This window comes from Rana temporaria, chromosome 10 (genome assembly GCF_905171775.1).
Source record: "Rana temporaria chromosome 10, aRanTem1.1, whole genome shotgun sequence".
Taxonomy (NCBI): domain Eukaryota; kingdom Metazoa; phylum Chordata; class Amphibia; order Anura; family Ranidae; genus Rana; species Rana temporaria.
Window position 1 is genome coordinate 152,957,865 of NC_053498.1, and position 17,189 is coordinate 152,975,053.

The 17,189-nt window shown below is 51.6% G+C and overlaps 1 protein-coding gene across 1 annotated transcript in view; it reads left to right on the forward strand.

Annotated features, from left to right (window-relative positions):
* The window catches only part of LOC120915901, a 79,691-nt gene that overhangs the window by 13,709 nt on the left and 48,793 nt on the right, over positions 1–17,189 (forward strand). The window contains exons 5-11 of the mRNA XM_040326714.1: positions 820–927; positions 2,049–2,105; positions 3,288–3,418; positions 3,505–3,559; positions 10,279–10,362; positions 12,445–12,579; positions 15,200–15,301. Coding sequence (XP_040182648.1) covers positions 820–927; positions 2,049–2,105; positions 3,288–3,418; positions 3,505–3,559; positions 10,279–10,362; positions 12,445–12,579; positions 15,200–15,301 — 672 coding nt within the window. The remainder of the gene's footprint in view (positions 1–819; positions 928–2,048; positions 2,106–3,287; positions 3,419–3,504; positions 3,560–10,278; positions 10,363–12,444; positions 12,580–15,199; positions 15,302–17,189) is intronic.

Below are 17,189 nucleotides of genomic sequence, written 5' to 3' on the forward strand. Positions count from 1 at the left end.
GCACCGCCCCTTGTCCCCTCCCACTCACCTCTGAGCACCGCCCCTTGCCCCCCCACTCACCTCTGAGCACCGCCCCTTGTCCCCTCCCCCCACTCACCTCTGAGCACCGCCCCTTGTCACCCCCACTCCGCTTTGAGGACCGCCCCTTGTTCCCTCCCCCCACTCACCTCTGAGCACCGCCCCTTGCCCCCCCCACTCACCTCTGAGCACCGCCCCTTGTCCCCTCCCCCCACTCACCTCTGAGCACCGCCCCTTGTCACCCCCACTCCGCTTTGAGCACCGCCCCTTGTTCCCTCCCCCCACTCACCTCTGAGCACCGCCCCTTGTTCCCTCCCCCCATTTTGGACTAAATTGATGAATAATTTTTACTTTTAATAAAATGGATCTGCCTAAAAAAATCCCAATAATTGTAAATTGATCGGTTTGCGCAAAAGTCATCACATCTACAAACTATGGGATAGATTTACTGAATTTGTATTTATTAATTTTATACTAGTGATGGCAGTGAGACTTATAGCGGGACTGCGGAGGACAATCAGACACTAACTGACACTTTTTAGAGACCAGCTCTAAAAATATGCACTGTCACTGTAGTAATGACACTGGCTGCTTTTACTAAGGGATGTGATGGATTTTATTCCCTGCTTTTCATATCCCTGCTGACAGGGGTGACCCCCCCCTCAAGTGACTGAAGTTCTCACCCCCCCCCATCCAATCCTGTCACCATTGTGTCTGGGGATACATTGTACGGAATGTGAGATGAGATTGTAGCGATTTCCTCTGTGATATAAAAATGTTTCTTCTCTGATCTCCATGCAGGTGACTCCGGAGGACTGCAGAGAAATCGTCTCCACATGTAGAGAGAACGGCGTCATGCTGGCGGTGGGGCACGTCCTACGCTACCATCCCGTCTCCATCCAGATCAAGGTGAGACCCGAGATTCATGGAGATCCGAGATTCATGGAGATCCGAGATTCATGGAGATCCGAGATTCATGGAGGACTAGAGAATCCCACCGGAGATTTCTGATTGGTGGGAATCTCTGCATTCTATAAATGTCCATGGAGCTCCTATATACAGAGGAGAGATCTTCATTCCCCGCTCCTCACTCTCCACTCCCACTGACACCAATGATGGGACACTATTCCTCCCACTGACACCAATGATGGGAGACTATTCCTCCCACTGACACCAATGATGGGACACTATTCCTCCCACTGACACCAATGATGGGGACACTATTCCCCCCACTGACCCCAATGATGGGACACTATTCCTCCCACTGACACCAATGATGGGGACACTATTCCTCCCACTGACACCAATGATGGGACACTATTCCTCCCACTGACACCAATGATGGGACACTATTCCTCCCACTGACACCAATGATGGGACACTATTCCTCCCACTGACACCAATGATGGGACACTATTCCTCCCACTGATACCAATGATGGGACACTATTCCTCCCACTGACACCAATGATGGGACACTATTCCTCCCACTGACACCAATGATGGGACACTATTCCTCCCACTGATTCCAATGATGGGACACTATTCCTCCCACTGACACCAATGATGGGACACTATTCCTCCCACTGACACCAATGATGGGACATTATTCCCCCCACTCTCTATCTGTCTCTCTGGAGGGCCAGGCCCCCGCGGAGTGCTTAGTGACAGTGACTTCCATGGATAATCCTCTGATCTGTCCTTTCCTGGAGGGCCGGCCCCCGCGGAGTGCTCAGTGACAGTGAATTCCTCTGATCTGTCCTTTCCTGGAGGACCGGCCCCCGCGGAGTGCTCAGTGACAGTGACTTCCTCTCATCTGTCCTTTCCTGGAGGGCCGCCCCCGCGGAGTGCTCAGTGACAGTGACTTCCATGGATAATCCTCTGATCTGTCCTTTCCTGGAGGGCCGCCCCCCGCGGAGTGCTCAGTGACTTCCTCTGATCTGCCCTCGGGGTTATAAATAGAAGAAGTTCTGATTGGTGGAACGTTCTCTGTAGAGCGCTCTCCTCATCTCATTGTGTTCTTGTCTTTAGGAACTGATCGATTCCGGAGTGATTGGGGACGTTGTCCACATCCAGCATATGGAGCCAGTAAGTATCCAATGAAGACTCTTCATACTCGGGTCAAGTGTTGGACCCTGAAGGTTGATCGAGATCTAAATAACCGATGATTGTCCAATGTGTGGGCTGCTCCTTGTATTCAGAGTCAGTGAAGATCCAATCTGATACTGAACGGAGGGGTGGGGGATGGGCCTCACTATAGGGCTTCCCTTCAACTATCACTATTATCTTAGTACATGTAATTGGGGTAGGTGACCTGCAGTTGGGGGTAGGTGAGGTGCGGTCGGGGTAAGTGACGTGCGGTCGGGGTAGGTGACACACGGTCGGGGTACGTGACCTGCAGTTGGGGTAGGTGAGGTGCGGTCGGGGTAGGTGACCTGCAGTTGGGGTAGGTGTGGTGCGGCCGGGGTAGGTGAGGTGCAGTTGGGGTAGGTGAGGCGCGGTCAGGGTAGGTGAGGTGCGGTCGGGGTAGGTGACGTGCAGTTGGGGTAGGTGAGGCGCGGGCAGGGTAGGTGATGCGCAGTCGGGGTAGGTGAGGCGCGGTTGGGGTAGGTGACCTGCGGTTGGGGGTAGGTGACGTGCAGTTGGGAGTAGGTGACTACTTGCGGTTGGGGGTAGGTGACGTGCGGTAGGTGACGTGCAGTTGGGGTAGGTGAGGCGCGGGCAGGGTAGGTGATGCGCAGTCGGGGTAGGTGAGGCGCGGTTGGGGTAGGTGACCTGCGGTTGGGGGTAGGTGACGTGCGGTTGGGAGTAGGTGACTACTTGCGGTTGGTGGTAGGTGACGTGCGGTCGGGGTAGGTGGCGTGCGGTCGGGGTAGGTGACTTGCGGTTGGGGGCTGGTGATGTGCGGTCGGGGTAGGTGAGGTGTGGTTGGGGTAGGTGATGCGCGGTCGGGGTAGGTGACGTGCGGTCGGGGTAGGTAATGCGCGGTTGGGGTAGGTGACGCACGGTCGAGGTAGGTGAGGTGCGGGTGGTGTAGGTGACGTGCGGTTGGGGGTAGGTGAGACGCGGTCGAGGTTGGTGATGTGCGGTCGGGGTAGGTAAGGCGCGGTCGGGGTAGGTGTGGTGCGGTCGGGGTAGGTGAGTTGCGGTCGGGGTAGGTGACGCGCGGTCGGGGTAGGTGACACTCGGTCGGTGTAGGTGACGCGCGCTTGGTGTAGGTGACGCGCCATTCTGCATTCTATTAATAAAGTTTTCTTTGTTGCGGTGCAGGTGGGGTTCTGGCACTTCGCACACTCCTTTGTGCGGGGGAATTGGCGGAATGAGGGGGAGAGCACGTTCTCTCTGCTGGCGAAGAGCTGCCATGACATCGACCTCATCTGCTATTGGATGGGAAAACAAAGGTACAGTGATGTCATCTTTCCCAGAGTGGGCGGGGTCTGTAGATCTGTGTTCCACGTTAAGCTCCTCCCTTGTCTCCCTCCTCCAGGTGTATGAAGGTGTCGTCATTCGGGTCGCTCTCCCACTTCACCAAGGAGAACAAAGTAAGTGCGCCCCCCGCTATGTCCTCTGGGGAGGGATCTTATGACTTATGGGGGAGGGGAGGGGGAGGGGCAGAGCGATGTATCGGTCAGCGGGATCACAGAATGAATAGTGTGGAGATGAGAGGCGGGTGTCGGATGGAAGGCGGGTCATGTCACCTATGGGTGTGCCGGGGGGGGGGAGGGGCCGTTGTGCTGTCATTGGATAGCGCTCTGTCACTATCTACCTACCGCCGCCGTATTTCCCGCCTTCCGTCTCTCCTCATCGCTCTCCATTGTTCTTGTGATAGAAGACGATACATTGTATACAGAATGTAATATTATTATCAGGAGACAAATAAGCCCCATAGAGTCAGGAGATGATAGGAGGGACCTTCAACTGTGGCCCCTGATATCACCAAAGGGCCACACATGATGCTCAGTACATCAGATAATACAGGAGATGATCAGAGACTGCAGACATAGTACAGGAGATGATCAGAGACTGCAGACATGATACAGGAGATGATCAGAGACTGCAGACATAATACAGGAGATGATCAGAGACTGCAGACATAGTACAGGAGATGATCAGAGACTGCAGACATGATACAGGAGATGATCAGAGACTGCAGACATAATACAGGAGATGATCAGAGACTGCAGACATAGTACAGGAGATGATCAGAGACTGCAGACATAATACAGGAGATGATCAGAGACTGCAGACATAATACAGGAGATGATCAGAGACTGCAGACATAGTACAGGAGATGATCAGAGACTGCAGACATGATACAGGAGATGATCAGAGACTGCAGACATAATACAGGAGATGATCAGAGACTGCAGACATAGTACAGGAGATGATCAGAGACTGCAGACATAATACAGGAGATGATCAGAGACTGCAGACATAGTACAGGAGATGATCAGAGACTGCAGACATAATACAGGAGATGGTCAGAGACTGCAGACATAATACAGGAGATGATCAGAGACTGCAGACATAGTACAGGAGATGGTCAGAGACTGCAGACATAATACAGGAGATGATCAGAGACTGCAGACATAGTACAGGAGATGATCAGAGACTGCAGACATAGTACAGGAGATGATCAGAGACTGCAGACATAATACAGGAGATGATCAGAGACTGCAGACATAGTACAGGAGATGGTCAGAGACTGCAGACATAGTACAGGAGATGATCAGAGACTGCAGACATAGTACAGGAGATGATCAGAGACTGCAGACATAATACAGGAGATGATCAGAGACTGCAGACATAGTACAGGAGATGATCAGAGACTGCAGACATAGTACAGGAGATGATCAGAGACTGCAGATATAGTACAAGAGATGATCAGAGACTGCAGACATAATACAGGAGATGATCAGAGACTGCAGACATGATACAGGAGATGATCAGAGACTGCAGACACAGTACAGGAGATGATCAGAGACTGCAGACATAGTACAGGGGATGATCAGAGACTGCAGACATAATACAGGAGATGATCAGAGACTGCAGACATAGTACAGGAGATGATCAGAGACTGCAGACATAGTACAGGAGATGATCAGAGACTGCAGACATAATACAGGAGATGGTCAGAGACTGCAGACATGATACAGGAGATGATCAGAGACTGCAGACACAGTACAGGAGATGATCAGAGACTGCAGACATAGTACAGGGGATGATCAGAGACTGCAGACATAATACAGGAGATGATCAGAGACTGCAGACATAGTACAGGAGATGATCAGAGACTGCAGACATAGTACAGGAGATGGTCAGAGACTGCAGACATAGTACAGGAGATGATCAGAGACTGCAGACATAATACAGGAGATGATCAGAGACTGCAGACATAGTACAGGAGATGGTCAGAGACTGCAGACATAGTACAGGAGATGATCAGAGACTGCAGACATAGTACAGGAGATGATCAGAGACTGCAGACATAATACAGGAGATGATCAGAGACTGCAGACATAGTACAGGAGATGATCAGAGACTGCAGACATAGTACAGGAGATGATCAGAGACTGCAGACATAGTACAGGAGATGATCAGAGACTGCAGACATAGTACAGGAGATGATCAGAGACTGCAGACATAGTACAGGAGATGATCAGAGACTGCAGACATAATACAGGAGATGATCAGAGACTGCAGACATAGTACAGGAGATGGTCAGAGACTGCAGACATAGTACAGGAGATGATCAGAGACTGCAGACATAGTACAGGAGATGATCAGAGACTGCAGACATAATACAGGAGATGATCAGAGACTGCAGACATAGTACAGGAGATGGTCAGAGACTGCAGACATGATACAGGAGATGATCAGAGACTGCAGACATAGTACAGGAGATGATCAGAGACTGCAGACATAATACAGGAGATGATCAGAGACTGCAGACATAGTACAGGAGATGGTCAGAGACTGCAGACATAGTACAGGAGATGATCAGAGACTGCAGACATAGTACAGGAGATGATCAGAGACTGCAGACATAATACAGGAGATGATCAGAGACTGCAGACATAGTACAGGAGATGATCAGAGACTGCAGACATAGTACAGGAGATGATCAGAGACTGCAGACATAGTACAGGAGATGATCAGAGACTGCAGACATAGTACAGGAGATGATCAGAGACTGCAGATATAGTACAAGAGATGATCAGAGACTGCAGACATAATACAGGAGATGATCAGAGACTGCAGACATGATACAGGAGATGATCAGAGACTGCAGACACAGTACAGGAGATGATCAGAGACTGCAGACATAGTACAGGGGATGATCAGAGACTGCAGACATAATACAGGAGATGATCAGAGACTGCAGACATAGTACAGGAGATGGTCAGAGACTGCAGACATAGTACAGGAGATGATCAGAGACTGCAGACATAGTACAGGAGATGATCAGAGACTGCAGACATAATACAGGAGATGATCAGAGACTGCAGACATAGTACAGGAGATGGTCAGAGACTGCAGACATGATACAGGAGATGATCAGAGACTGCAGACATAGTACAGGAGATGATCAGAGACTGCAGACATAGTACAGGAGATGATCAGAGACTGCAGATATAGTACAAGAGATGATCAGAGACTGCAGACATAGTACAGGAGATGATCAGAGACTGCAGACATGATACAGGAGATGATCAGAGACTGCAGACACGGTACAGGAGATGATCAGAGACTGCAGACATAGTACAGGGGATGATCAGAGACTGCAGACATAATACAGGAGATGATCAGAGACTGCAGACATGATACAGGAGATGATCAGAGACTGCAGACACAGTACAGGAGATGATCAGAGACTGCAGACATAGTACAGGGGATGATCAGAGACTGCAGACACAGTACAGGAGATGATCAGAGACTGCAGACATAGTACAGGGGATGATCAGAGACTGCAGACATAATACAGGAGATGATCAGAGACTGCAGACATAATACAGGAGATGGTCAGAGACTGCAGACATAGTACAGGAGATGATCAGAGACTGCAGACATAGTACAGGAGATGATCAGAGACTGCAGACATAGTACAGGAGATGATCAGAGACTGCAGATATAGTACAAGAGATGATCAGAGACTGCAGACATAATACAGGAGATGATCAGAGACTGCAGACATGATACAGGAGATGATCAGAGACTGCAGACACAGTACAGGAGATGATCAGAGACTGCAGACATAGTACAGGAGATGATCAGAGACTGCAGACATAATACAGGAGATGATCAGAGACTGCAGACATAGTACAGGAGATGGTCAGAGACTGCAGACATAGTACAGGAGATGATCAGAGACTGCAGACATAGTACAGGAGATGATCAGAGACTGCAGACATAGTACAGGAGATGATCAGAGACTGCAGACATAGTACAGGAGACGGTCAGAGACTGCAGACATAGTACAGGAGATGATCAGAGACTGCAGACATAATACAGGAGATGATCAGAGACTGCAGACATAGTACAGGAGATGATCAGAGACTGCAGACATAGTACAGGAGACGGTCAGAGACTGCAGACATGATACAGGAGATGATCAGAGACTGCAGACATAGTACAGGAGATGATCAGAGACTGCAGACATGGTACAGGAGATGATCAGAGACTGCAGACATAATACAGGAGATGGTCAGAGACTGCAGACATAATACAGGAGATGATCAGAGACTGCAGACATGATACAGGAGATGATCAGAGACTGCAGACATAATACAGGAGATGATCAGAGACTGCAGACATAATACAGGAGATGATCAGAGACTGCAGACATAGTACAGGAGATGATCAGAGACTGCAGACATAGTACAGGAGATGATCAGAGACTGCAGACATGGTACAGGAGATGATCAGAGACTGCAGACATAATACAGGAGATGGTCAGAGACTGCAGACATGATACAGGAGATGATCAGAGACTGCAGACATAATACAGGAGATGGTCAGAGACTGCAGACATAGTACAGGAGATGGTCAGAGACTGCAGACATGATACAGGAGATGGTCAGAGACTGCAGACATAGTACAGGAGATGGTCAGAGACTGCAGACATACAAGAGATGGTCAGAGACTGCAGACATAATACAGGAGATGATCAGAGACTGCAGACATAGTACAGGAGATGGTCAGAGACTGCAGACATAGTACAGGAGATGATCAGAGACTGCAGACATAATACAGGAGATGATCAGAGACTGCAGACATGGTACAGGAGATGGTCAGAGACTGCAGACATAATACAGGAGATGGTCAGAGACTGCAGACATAGTACAGGAGATGGTCAGAGACTGCAGACATAATACAGGAGATGATCAGAGACTGCAGACATAGTACAGGAGAGGGTCAGAGACTGCAGACATAATACAGGAGATGGTCAGAGACTGCAGACATGATACAGGAGATGATCAGAGACTGCAGACATAATACAGGAGATGGTCAGAGACTGCAGACATAGTACAGGAGATGGTTAGAGACTGCAGACATAATACAGGAGATGATCAGAGACTGCAGACATAATACAGGAGATGATCAGAGACTGCAGACATAATACAGGAGATGGTCAGAGACTGCAGACATAATACAGGAGATGATCAGAGACTGCAGACATGATACAGGAGATGATCAGAGACTGCAGACATAATACAGGAGATGGTCAGAGACTGCAGACATAATACAGGAGATGGTCAGAGACTGCAGACATAATACAGGAGATGATCAGAGACTGCAGACATGATACAGGAGATGATCAGAGACTGCAGACATAATACAGGAGATGGTCAGAGCCTGCAGACATAATACAGGAGATGATCAGAGACTGCAGACATGATACAGGAGATGATCAGAGACTGCAGACATAATACAGGAGATGATCAGAGACTGCAGACATGATACAGGAGATGGTCAGAGACTGCAGACATAATACAGGAGATGGTCAGAGACTGCAGACATAGTACAGGAGATGATCAGAGACTGCAGACATAATACAGGAGATGGTCAGAGACTGCAGACATAATACAGGAGATGATCAGAGACTGCAGACATGATACAGGAGATGATCAGAGACTGCAGACATAGTACAGGAGATGATCAGAGACTGCAGACATAGTACAGGAGATGATCAGAGACTGCAGACATAGTACAGGAGATGATCAGAGACTGCAGACATAATACAGGAGATGATCAGAGACTGCAGACATAATACAGGAGATGATCAGAGACTGCAGACATAGTACAGGAGATGATCAGAGACTGCAGACATAATACAGGAGATGATCAGAGACTGCAGACATGATACAGGAGATGATCAGAGACTGCAGACATAGTACAGGAGATGATCAGAGACTGCAGACATGATACAGGAGATGGTCAGAGACTGCAGACATAATACAGGAGATGGTCAGAGACTGCAGACATAATACAGGAGATGATCAGAGACTGCAGACATAATGCAGGAGATGATCAGAGACTGCAGACATAGTACAGGAGATGATCAGAGACTGCAGACATAATACAGGAGATGATCAGAGACTGCAGACATAGTACAGGAGACGATCAGAAACTGCAGACATAGTACAGGAGACGATCAGAGACTGCAGACATAGTACAGGAGACGATCAGAGACTGCAGACATAGTACAGGAGATGGTCAGAGACTGCAGACATAGTACAGGAGATGATCAGAGACTGCAGACATAGTACAGGAGATGATCAGAGACTGCAGACATAATACAGGAGATGATCAGAGACTGCAGACATAGTACAGGAGATGATCAGAGACTGCAGACATAATACAGGAGATGATCAGAGACTGCAGACATAGTACAGGAGACGATCAGAGACTGCAGACATAGTACAGGAGACGATCAGAGACTGCAGACATAGTACAGGAGATGGTCAGAGACTGCAGACATAATACAGGAGATGGTCAGAGACTGCAGACATAATACAGGAGATGGTCAGAGACTGCAGACATTGTACGGGAGATGATCAGAGACTGCAGACATGATAGAGGAGATGATCAGAGACGTGATCAATGATTGGGGTGTGACTCCGGGGTGTGATTGGTGTCATGGATCCAGAACCAGCAGATCACCTTTCCTCCAATCACGGATGCTTCTCTTTGTAGGAAGTGAATGGTAACATTGTATACTCTTCGGGATCTCTAACCGTTTCCTGTGATTCTATTGTAGCCCAGTGGGGCCGGCAGCCGCTGTCTGGACTGCGCGGTGGAGGAGGCGTGTCCATACTCGGCGCAGAAGATTTATCTGAACACGGTGAGTCCTCGGCCAATCAGGACAGCTGAAAATGCCGCTTGCTTGGCTGCCATGCCGATACGAATGTTTAATATAAACAATGGCCTCTTATTACGCAACGAATTGTCCCTTTTCTTGGTAATAATACGCAATTTAGGGCCCCTTCACACGGCGCGCCGATCCGGTCTGTCTGTCCGTTTATCAGGCGGACCCTCCATTCACTCTTATGGAACGGTCTCCCACGGAGATGGGAGATCTGGGAATACATGGAGAAGGGAGATCTGGGAATACATGGAGAAGGGAGATCTGGGAATACATGGAGAAGGGAGATCTGGGAATACATGGGGAAGGGATATCTGGGAACACACGGAGATCTGGGAATACACAGAGATCTGGGAATACACGGAAATCTGGGAATACACAGAGATGGGAGATCTGGGAATACACGGAGATGGGAGATCTGGGAATACACGGAGATCTGGGAATACATGGAGATGGGAGATCTGGGAATACACGGAGATAGGAGATCTGGGAATACACGGAGATAGGAGATCTGGGAATACACAGAGATGGGAGATCTGGGAATACACAGAGATTGGAGATCTGGGAATACACGGAGATGGGAGATCTGGGAAAACACGGAGATGGGAGATCTGGGAATACATGGAGATGGGAGATCTGGGAATACACGGAGATCTGGGAATACAGGGAGATGGGAGATCTGGGAATACACGGAGATGGGAGATCTGGGAAAACACGGAGATGGGAGATCTGGGAATACACAGAGATGGGAGATCTGGGAAAACATGGAGATGGGAGATCTGGGAATACACGGAGATCTGGGAACACATGGAAAACACGGAGAAGGGAACACATGACAGCTGGTATCCCGGAGCTCAGACCTCTACAATGGACACTGTTAAAGGTCATTAATGGAATCTTTTGTGCCGAGTCGCTGCCATCTGTTCATTAGAGGCCGGCCTCCAGCAGAAGTGGAGGACACAGAAAGGGCCCAAGAAGTGCCATTGAATGGGGGAGAAAAGGAGGCGGCGGCCTGTGCGGCGGCACACAATGGACCCGTGCCGTCTGGCGTCAGCCTAATACAAAACACTCACAATGCATCTGCTCAGCAGACGGCCGGAGCGCCCCGCGCCTCCTTTCCTTCTCTTTGTAATCTGACATCTGCTCAGGCTGTGCGACGGGAAATGTCTTCCCTGCTTGTGCCGCAATCTGTCTATTTAATGCTGTATGTGAGGAATGCTACAAACATTAAGGGTGGTCAGAGGTGCGTTCATTATTGTCTGATTAATGAGCAGCCTTCATTATGGTCTGACCAATGAGCAGCCTTCATTATGGTCTGACCAATGAGCAGCCTTCATTATGGTCTGACAAATGAGCAGACTTTATTATGGTCTGACCAATGAGCAGCCTTCATTATAGTCTGACCAATGAGCAGCCTTCATTATAGTCCGACCAATGAGCAGCCTTCATTATAGTCTGATCAATGAGCAGCCTTCATTATGGTCCGACCAATGAGCAGCCTTCATTATAGTCTGACCAATGAGCAGCCTTCATTATGGTCTGACCAATGAGCAGCCTTCATTATAGTCTGATCAATGAGCAGCCTTCATTATGGTCTGACCACTGAGCAGCCTTCATTATGGTCTGACCAATGAGCAGCCTTCATTATGGTCTGACCAATGAGCAGCCTTCATTATGGTCTGACCAATGAGCAGCCTTCATTATGGTCTGACCAATGAGCAGCCTTCATTATAGTCTGATCAATGAGCAGCCTTCATTATGGTCTGACCAATGAGCAGCCTTCATTATAGTCTGATCAATGAGCAGCCTTCATTATGGTCTGACCACTGAGCAGCCTTCATTAAGGTCCGACCAATGAGCAGCCTTCATTATAAAGTGGCTATAGCAATAATCCAGTAAACTCACATGGAATCTTATGGGCTGTTTAGATGAATATTCTGACAGGAAATCTCTAAATCTTCACATTGATCCAATATCAGCGATCTGATTGGTCGGGTGATGAAGACGCATTGAAAGGATGACTTTGGGAGTAACGACCCGGAATCTTCACTCTCCCTCCAGGGACACTTTGGTTGGCCGGTAGCGGTGGTTTGCAGCAATGGCGTCTATGACATCGAGTCGCTGACCGACGCTTTGAAGACCGGTCCTTATGGGAGGTGTGTCTACGAATGTGACAACGACGTCTGCACCAATCAGGTAAGAGCACAGGTCACCTGTATATTGGGGGCGTCACCTTCAGATTCCCCAAATACCTTTCTGAGGCTTTTCGGGTCCAATATTTGCAGGAGATGAATATCGGAGCAGCCGGGTGGCCGGAGGTTGGCCCTTTGTCTGGTGCCCCCCGGAGTTCTGGGTTTTATGCCAATGAGGGTCACTATCTGCATGGAGTTTGTAGGTTTTCCTCTGGAGGGGTGAGGGGGAAGAGAAGGGGGACCTCTCCGTTGTAGCGATGATCGAATCTTCTGCTGGTTTGGCCAATCCTGTTTCCATTCAGAGAACCGGAAATTGGCGGTGAATCTCGCGTTCCTCGCGGCAGAGCGTGGTGACTTCTCACCAATGTACAAAGCTGAGTACAGAAGATAAAATGATGATCATTAGCTCAGCAGAGAACCATCGCTGGACCTTTGTGAGCCCAGAGCCCCGTACATTCCTCCAGAACCTTCCGTGACCCAACAGTAGGGAATAAATCACACAATAAAAGTATTGGAATGCTGGAAGTGGCTGGGGGTCACTGTGGGGGGGGGGAATGGTGGGTGGGGGTCACTGTGGGGGGGATGCGTTGGTGGGTGGTGGTCACTGTGGGGGGGATGGGTTGGTGGGTGGGGGTCACTGTGGGGGGGATGGGTTGGTGGGTGGGGGTCACTGTGGAGGTGATGGGTTGGTGGGTGGGGGTCACTGTGGGGGGGATGGGTTGGTGGGTGGGGGTCACTGTGGAGGTGATGGGTTGGTGGGTGGGGGTCACTGTGGGGGGGAAGCGTTGGTGGGTGGGATTCACTGTGGGGGGGATGGGTTGGTGGGTGGGGGTCACTGTGGGGGGGATGCATTGGTGGGTGGGGGTCACTGTGGGGGGGATGCGTTGGTGGGTGGTGGTCACTGTGGGGGGGATGGGTTGGTGGGTGGGGGTCACTGTGGAGGTGATGGGTTGGTGGGTGGGGGTCACTGTGGGGGGGATGGGTTGGTGGGTGGGGGTCACTGTGGGGGGGATGGGTTGGTGGGTGGGGGTCACTGTGGGGGGGAAGCGTTGGTGGGTGGGATTCACTGTGGGGGGGATGGGTTGGTGGGTGGGGGTCACTGTGGAGGTGATGGGTTGGTGGGTGGGGGTCACTGTGGGGGGGAAGCGTTGGTGGGTGGGATTCACTGTGGGGGGGATGGGTTGGTGGGTGGGGGTCACTGTGGGGGGGATGCATTGGTGGGTGGGGGTCACTGTGGGGGGGATTATGGAGGTGTTTAGAGGATTTTGCAGTAGACCCGGTGCCCTTGTAGAAGACGAGGTTTCTGGAGGGGGCTGGGGAGCATTGTGGGAGATTGAGGGGCACTGTGGAAGTTGGAGACACGACGGAGGGCTGGAGGCTATGCAGTTGGCTGCAAGGCACTGTGGGGGGCATTGTTGGCCACCATGGGGTGCTGGGAGGCACTGTGGGAGGTTGGGGGCATTGTGGAGGCTAAAGGCACTCAGGAGGCCTGGGGGCACTGTGGGCCACTATGGGTGCTACGAGGCACTGTGGGGGGCCGGGGAATACTGAGAGAGGTTGGGGGGCACTGAGGAGGCTGAAGGCTTTCAGGGTGTCTGAGGGCACTGAGGGAGGTTGGGGGTCACTGTGGAGGCTTAGGGCACTCAGGGGGCTCTGGGGGGTTACTGTGGGCCACTTTGGGGTTGGGAGGCACTGTGGGACACTGAGGGAGGATGGGGTCAACTGTGGAGGCTGAGGACACTCAGGGGGGGGGTCTGGGGGCAATGTAGGAGGCTGGGTAACACTGAGGGAGGTTGGGGGGCACTGTGGAGGCTGAGGGTGCTCAGGGGGGTCTGGAGGTGATGTGGGAGGCTGGATGACACCGGGGGAGGTTTGGGGGGGACTGTGGAGGCTGAGGGTGCTCAGGGGGGGTCTGGAGGTGATGTGGGAGGCTGGGTGACACCGTGGGAGGTTTGGGGGGGGGCACTGTGGAGGTTGAGGGTGCTCAGGGGGGTCTTGGGGTGATGTGGGAGGTTTGGGGGGGCACTGTGGAGGCTGAGGGTGCTCAGGGGGGTCTGGAGGTGATGTGGGAGGCTGGGTGACACCGGGGGAGGTTTGGGGGGGACTGTGGAGGCTGAGGGTGCTCAGGGGGGTCTGGAGGTGATGTGGGAGGCTGGGTGACACCGTGGGAGGTTTGGGGGGGCACTGTGGAGGTTGAGGGTGCTCAGGGGGGTCTGGGGTGATGTGGGAGGTTTGGGGGGCACTGTGGAGGCTGAGGGTGCTCAGGGGGGTCTGGGGGCGATGTGGGAGGTTTGGGGGGCACTGTGGAGGCTGAGGGTGCTCAGGGGGGTCTGGGGGCGATGTGGGAGGCTGGGTGACACTGTGAGAGGTTTGCAGGGGCACTGTGGAGGCTGAGGACGCTTAGGGGGAGTCTGAGGGTGATGGGGGAGGCTGGGTGACACTGTGGAAGGTTTGGGGGCACTGTGGAGGCTGAGGGCGCTCAGGAGACCTGGGGGTACTGTGGACCCCTATGGGAGGGGGTACGTGTGAGATTAAGAGATCTGCAGTTGGCAGAGGGGAGGCTGAGCCTGGCAGTGGGCCGTGGCCTCGTGGTTGAGGAAAATAATAAATGTTGTATTTTCCAGGTTGTAAATATGGAGTTTGAAGGGGGGAAGACGGCTGCGTTCACAATGATGGCGTTCACTTATGAGCTCGGAGTGAGGAGCACCACCATCTACGGGACGAAGGTAAATGTGAATGGAAAAACACAGCTTCTCTTCTCAGCCAAATCCATGAGAACCACCAATCAGAACGCTGCTGCAGTGACTAGAACATCGCCAGTAACCGTTCAGTGAAGTAATAGTAAGCGGTGCGATGTATCGGGATTGGACGCCGTATCTTGCCCAGACATAAACTGTATTATATAATATACGGTATGGTGGGGGGATGGTGTTCTCCATGTATGACGGTGGGGGGATGGTGTTCTCCATGTATGACGGTGGGGGATGGTGTTCTCCATGTATGACGGTGGGGGATGGTGTTCTCCATGTATGACGGTGGGGGATGGTGTTCTCCATGTATGACGGTGGGGGGATGGTGTTCTCCATGTATGACGGTGGGGGATGGTGTTCTCCATGTATGACGGTGGGGGATGGTGTTCTCCATGTATGACGGTGGGGGATGGTGTTCTCCATGTATGACGGTGGGGGGATGGTGTTCTCCATGTATGACGGTGGGGGATGGTGTTCTCCATGGATGACGGTGGGGAATGGTGTTCTCCATGTATGATGGTGGGGGGGATGGTGTTCTCCATGTATGACGGTGGGGGGATGGTGTCCTCCATGTATGACGGTGGGGGGATGGTGTTCTCCATGTATGACGGTGGGGGATGGTGTTCTCCATGGATGATGGTGGGGGGATGATGTTCTCCATGTATGACGGTGGGGGGATGGTGTTCTCCATGTATGACGGTGGGGGATGGTGTTCTCCATGTATGACGGTGGGGGATGGTGTTCTCCATGTATGACGGTGGGGGGATGGTGTTCTCCATGTATGACGGTGGGGGATGGTGTTCTCCATGTATGACAGTGGGGGGATGATGTTCTCCATGTATGACGGTGGGGGATGGTGTTCTCCATGTATGACGGTGGGGGATGGTGTTCTCCATGTATGACGGTGGGGGGATGGTGTTCTCCATGTATGACGGTGGGGGATGGTGTTCTCCATGTATGACAGTGGGGGGATGATGTTCTCCATGTATGACGGTGGGGGATGGTGTTCTCCATGTATGACGGTGGGGGATGGTGTTCTCCATGTATGATGGTGGGGGATGGTGTTCTCCATGGATGACGGTGGGGGATGGTGTTCTCCATGTATGATGGTGGGGGATGGTGTTCTCCATGGATGACGGTGGGGGATGGTGTTCTCCATGTATGATGGTGGGGGATGGTGTCCTCCATGTATGACGGTGGGGGATGGTGTTCTCCATGGATGACGGTGGGGGATGGTGTTCTCCATGTATGACGGTGGGGGACGGTGTCCTCCATGGATGACGGTGGGGGGATGGTGTTCTCCATGGATGACGGTGGGGGATGGTGTTCTCCATGTATGATGGTGGGGGATGGTGTTTTCCATGTATGATGGTGGGGGATGGTGTTCTCCATGTATGATGGTGGGGGATGGTGTTCTCCATGTGTGATGGTGGGGGATGGTGTTCTCCATGTATGACGGTTGGGGATGGTGTTCTCCATGTATGACGGTGGGGGATGGTGTTCTCCATGTATGACGGTGGGGGATGGTGTTCTCCATGTATGACGGTGGGGGATGGTGTTCTCCATGTATGATGGTGGGGGATGGTGTTCTCCATGTATGACGGTGGGGGATGGTGTTCTTCATGTATGACGGTGGGGGGGGATGGTGTCCTCCATGTATGAAGGTGGGGGATGGTGTTCTCCATGTATGACGGTGGGGGGATGGTGTTCTCCATGTATGACGGTGGGGGATGGTGTTCTCCATGTATGACGGTGGGGGATGGTGTTCTCCATGTATGACGGTGGGGGATGGTGTTCTCCATGTATGACGGTGGGGGATGGTGTTCTCCATGTATGACGGTGGGGGATGGTGTTCTCCATGTAT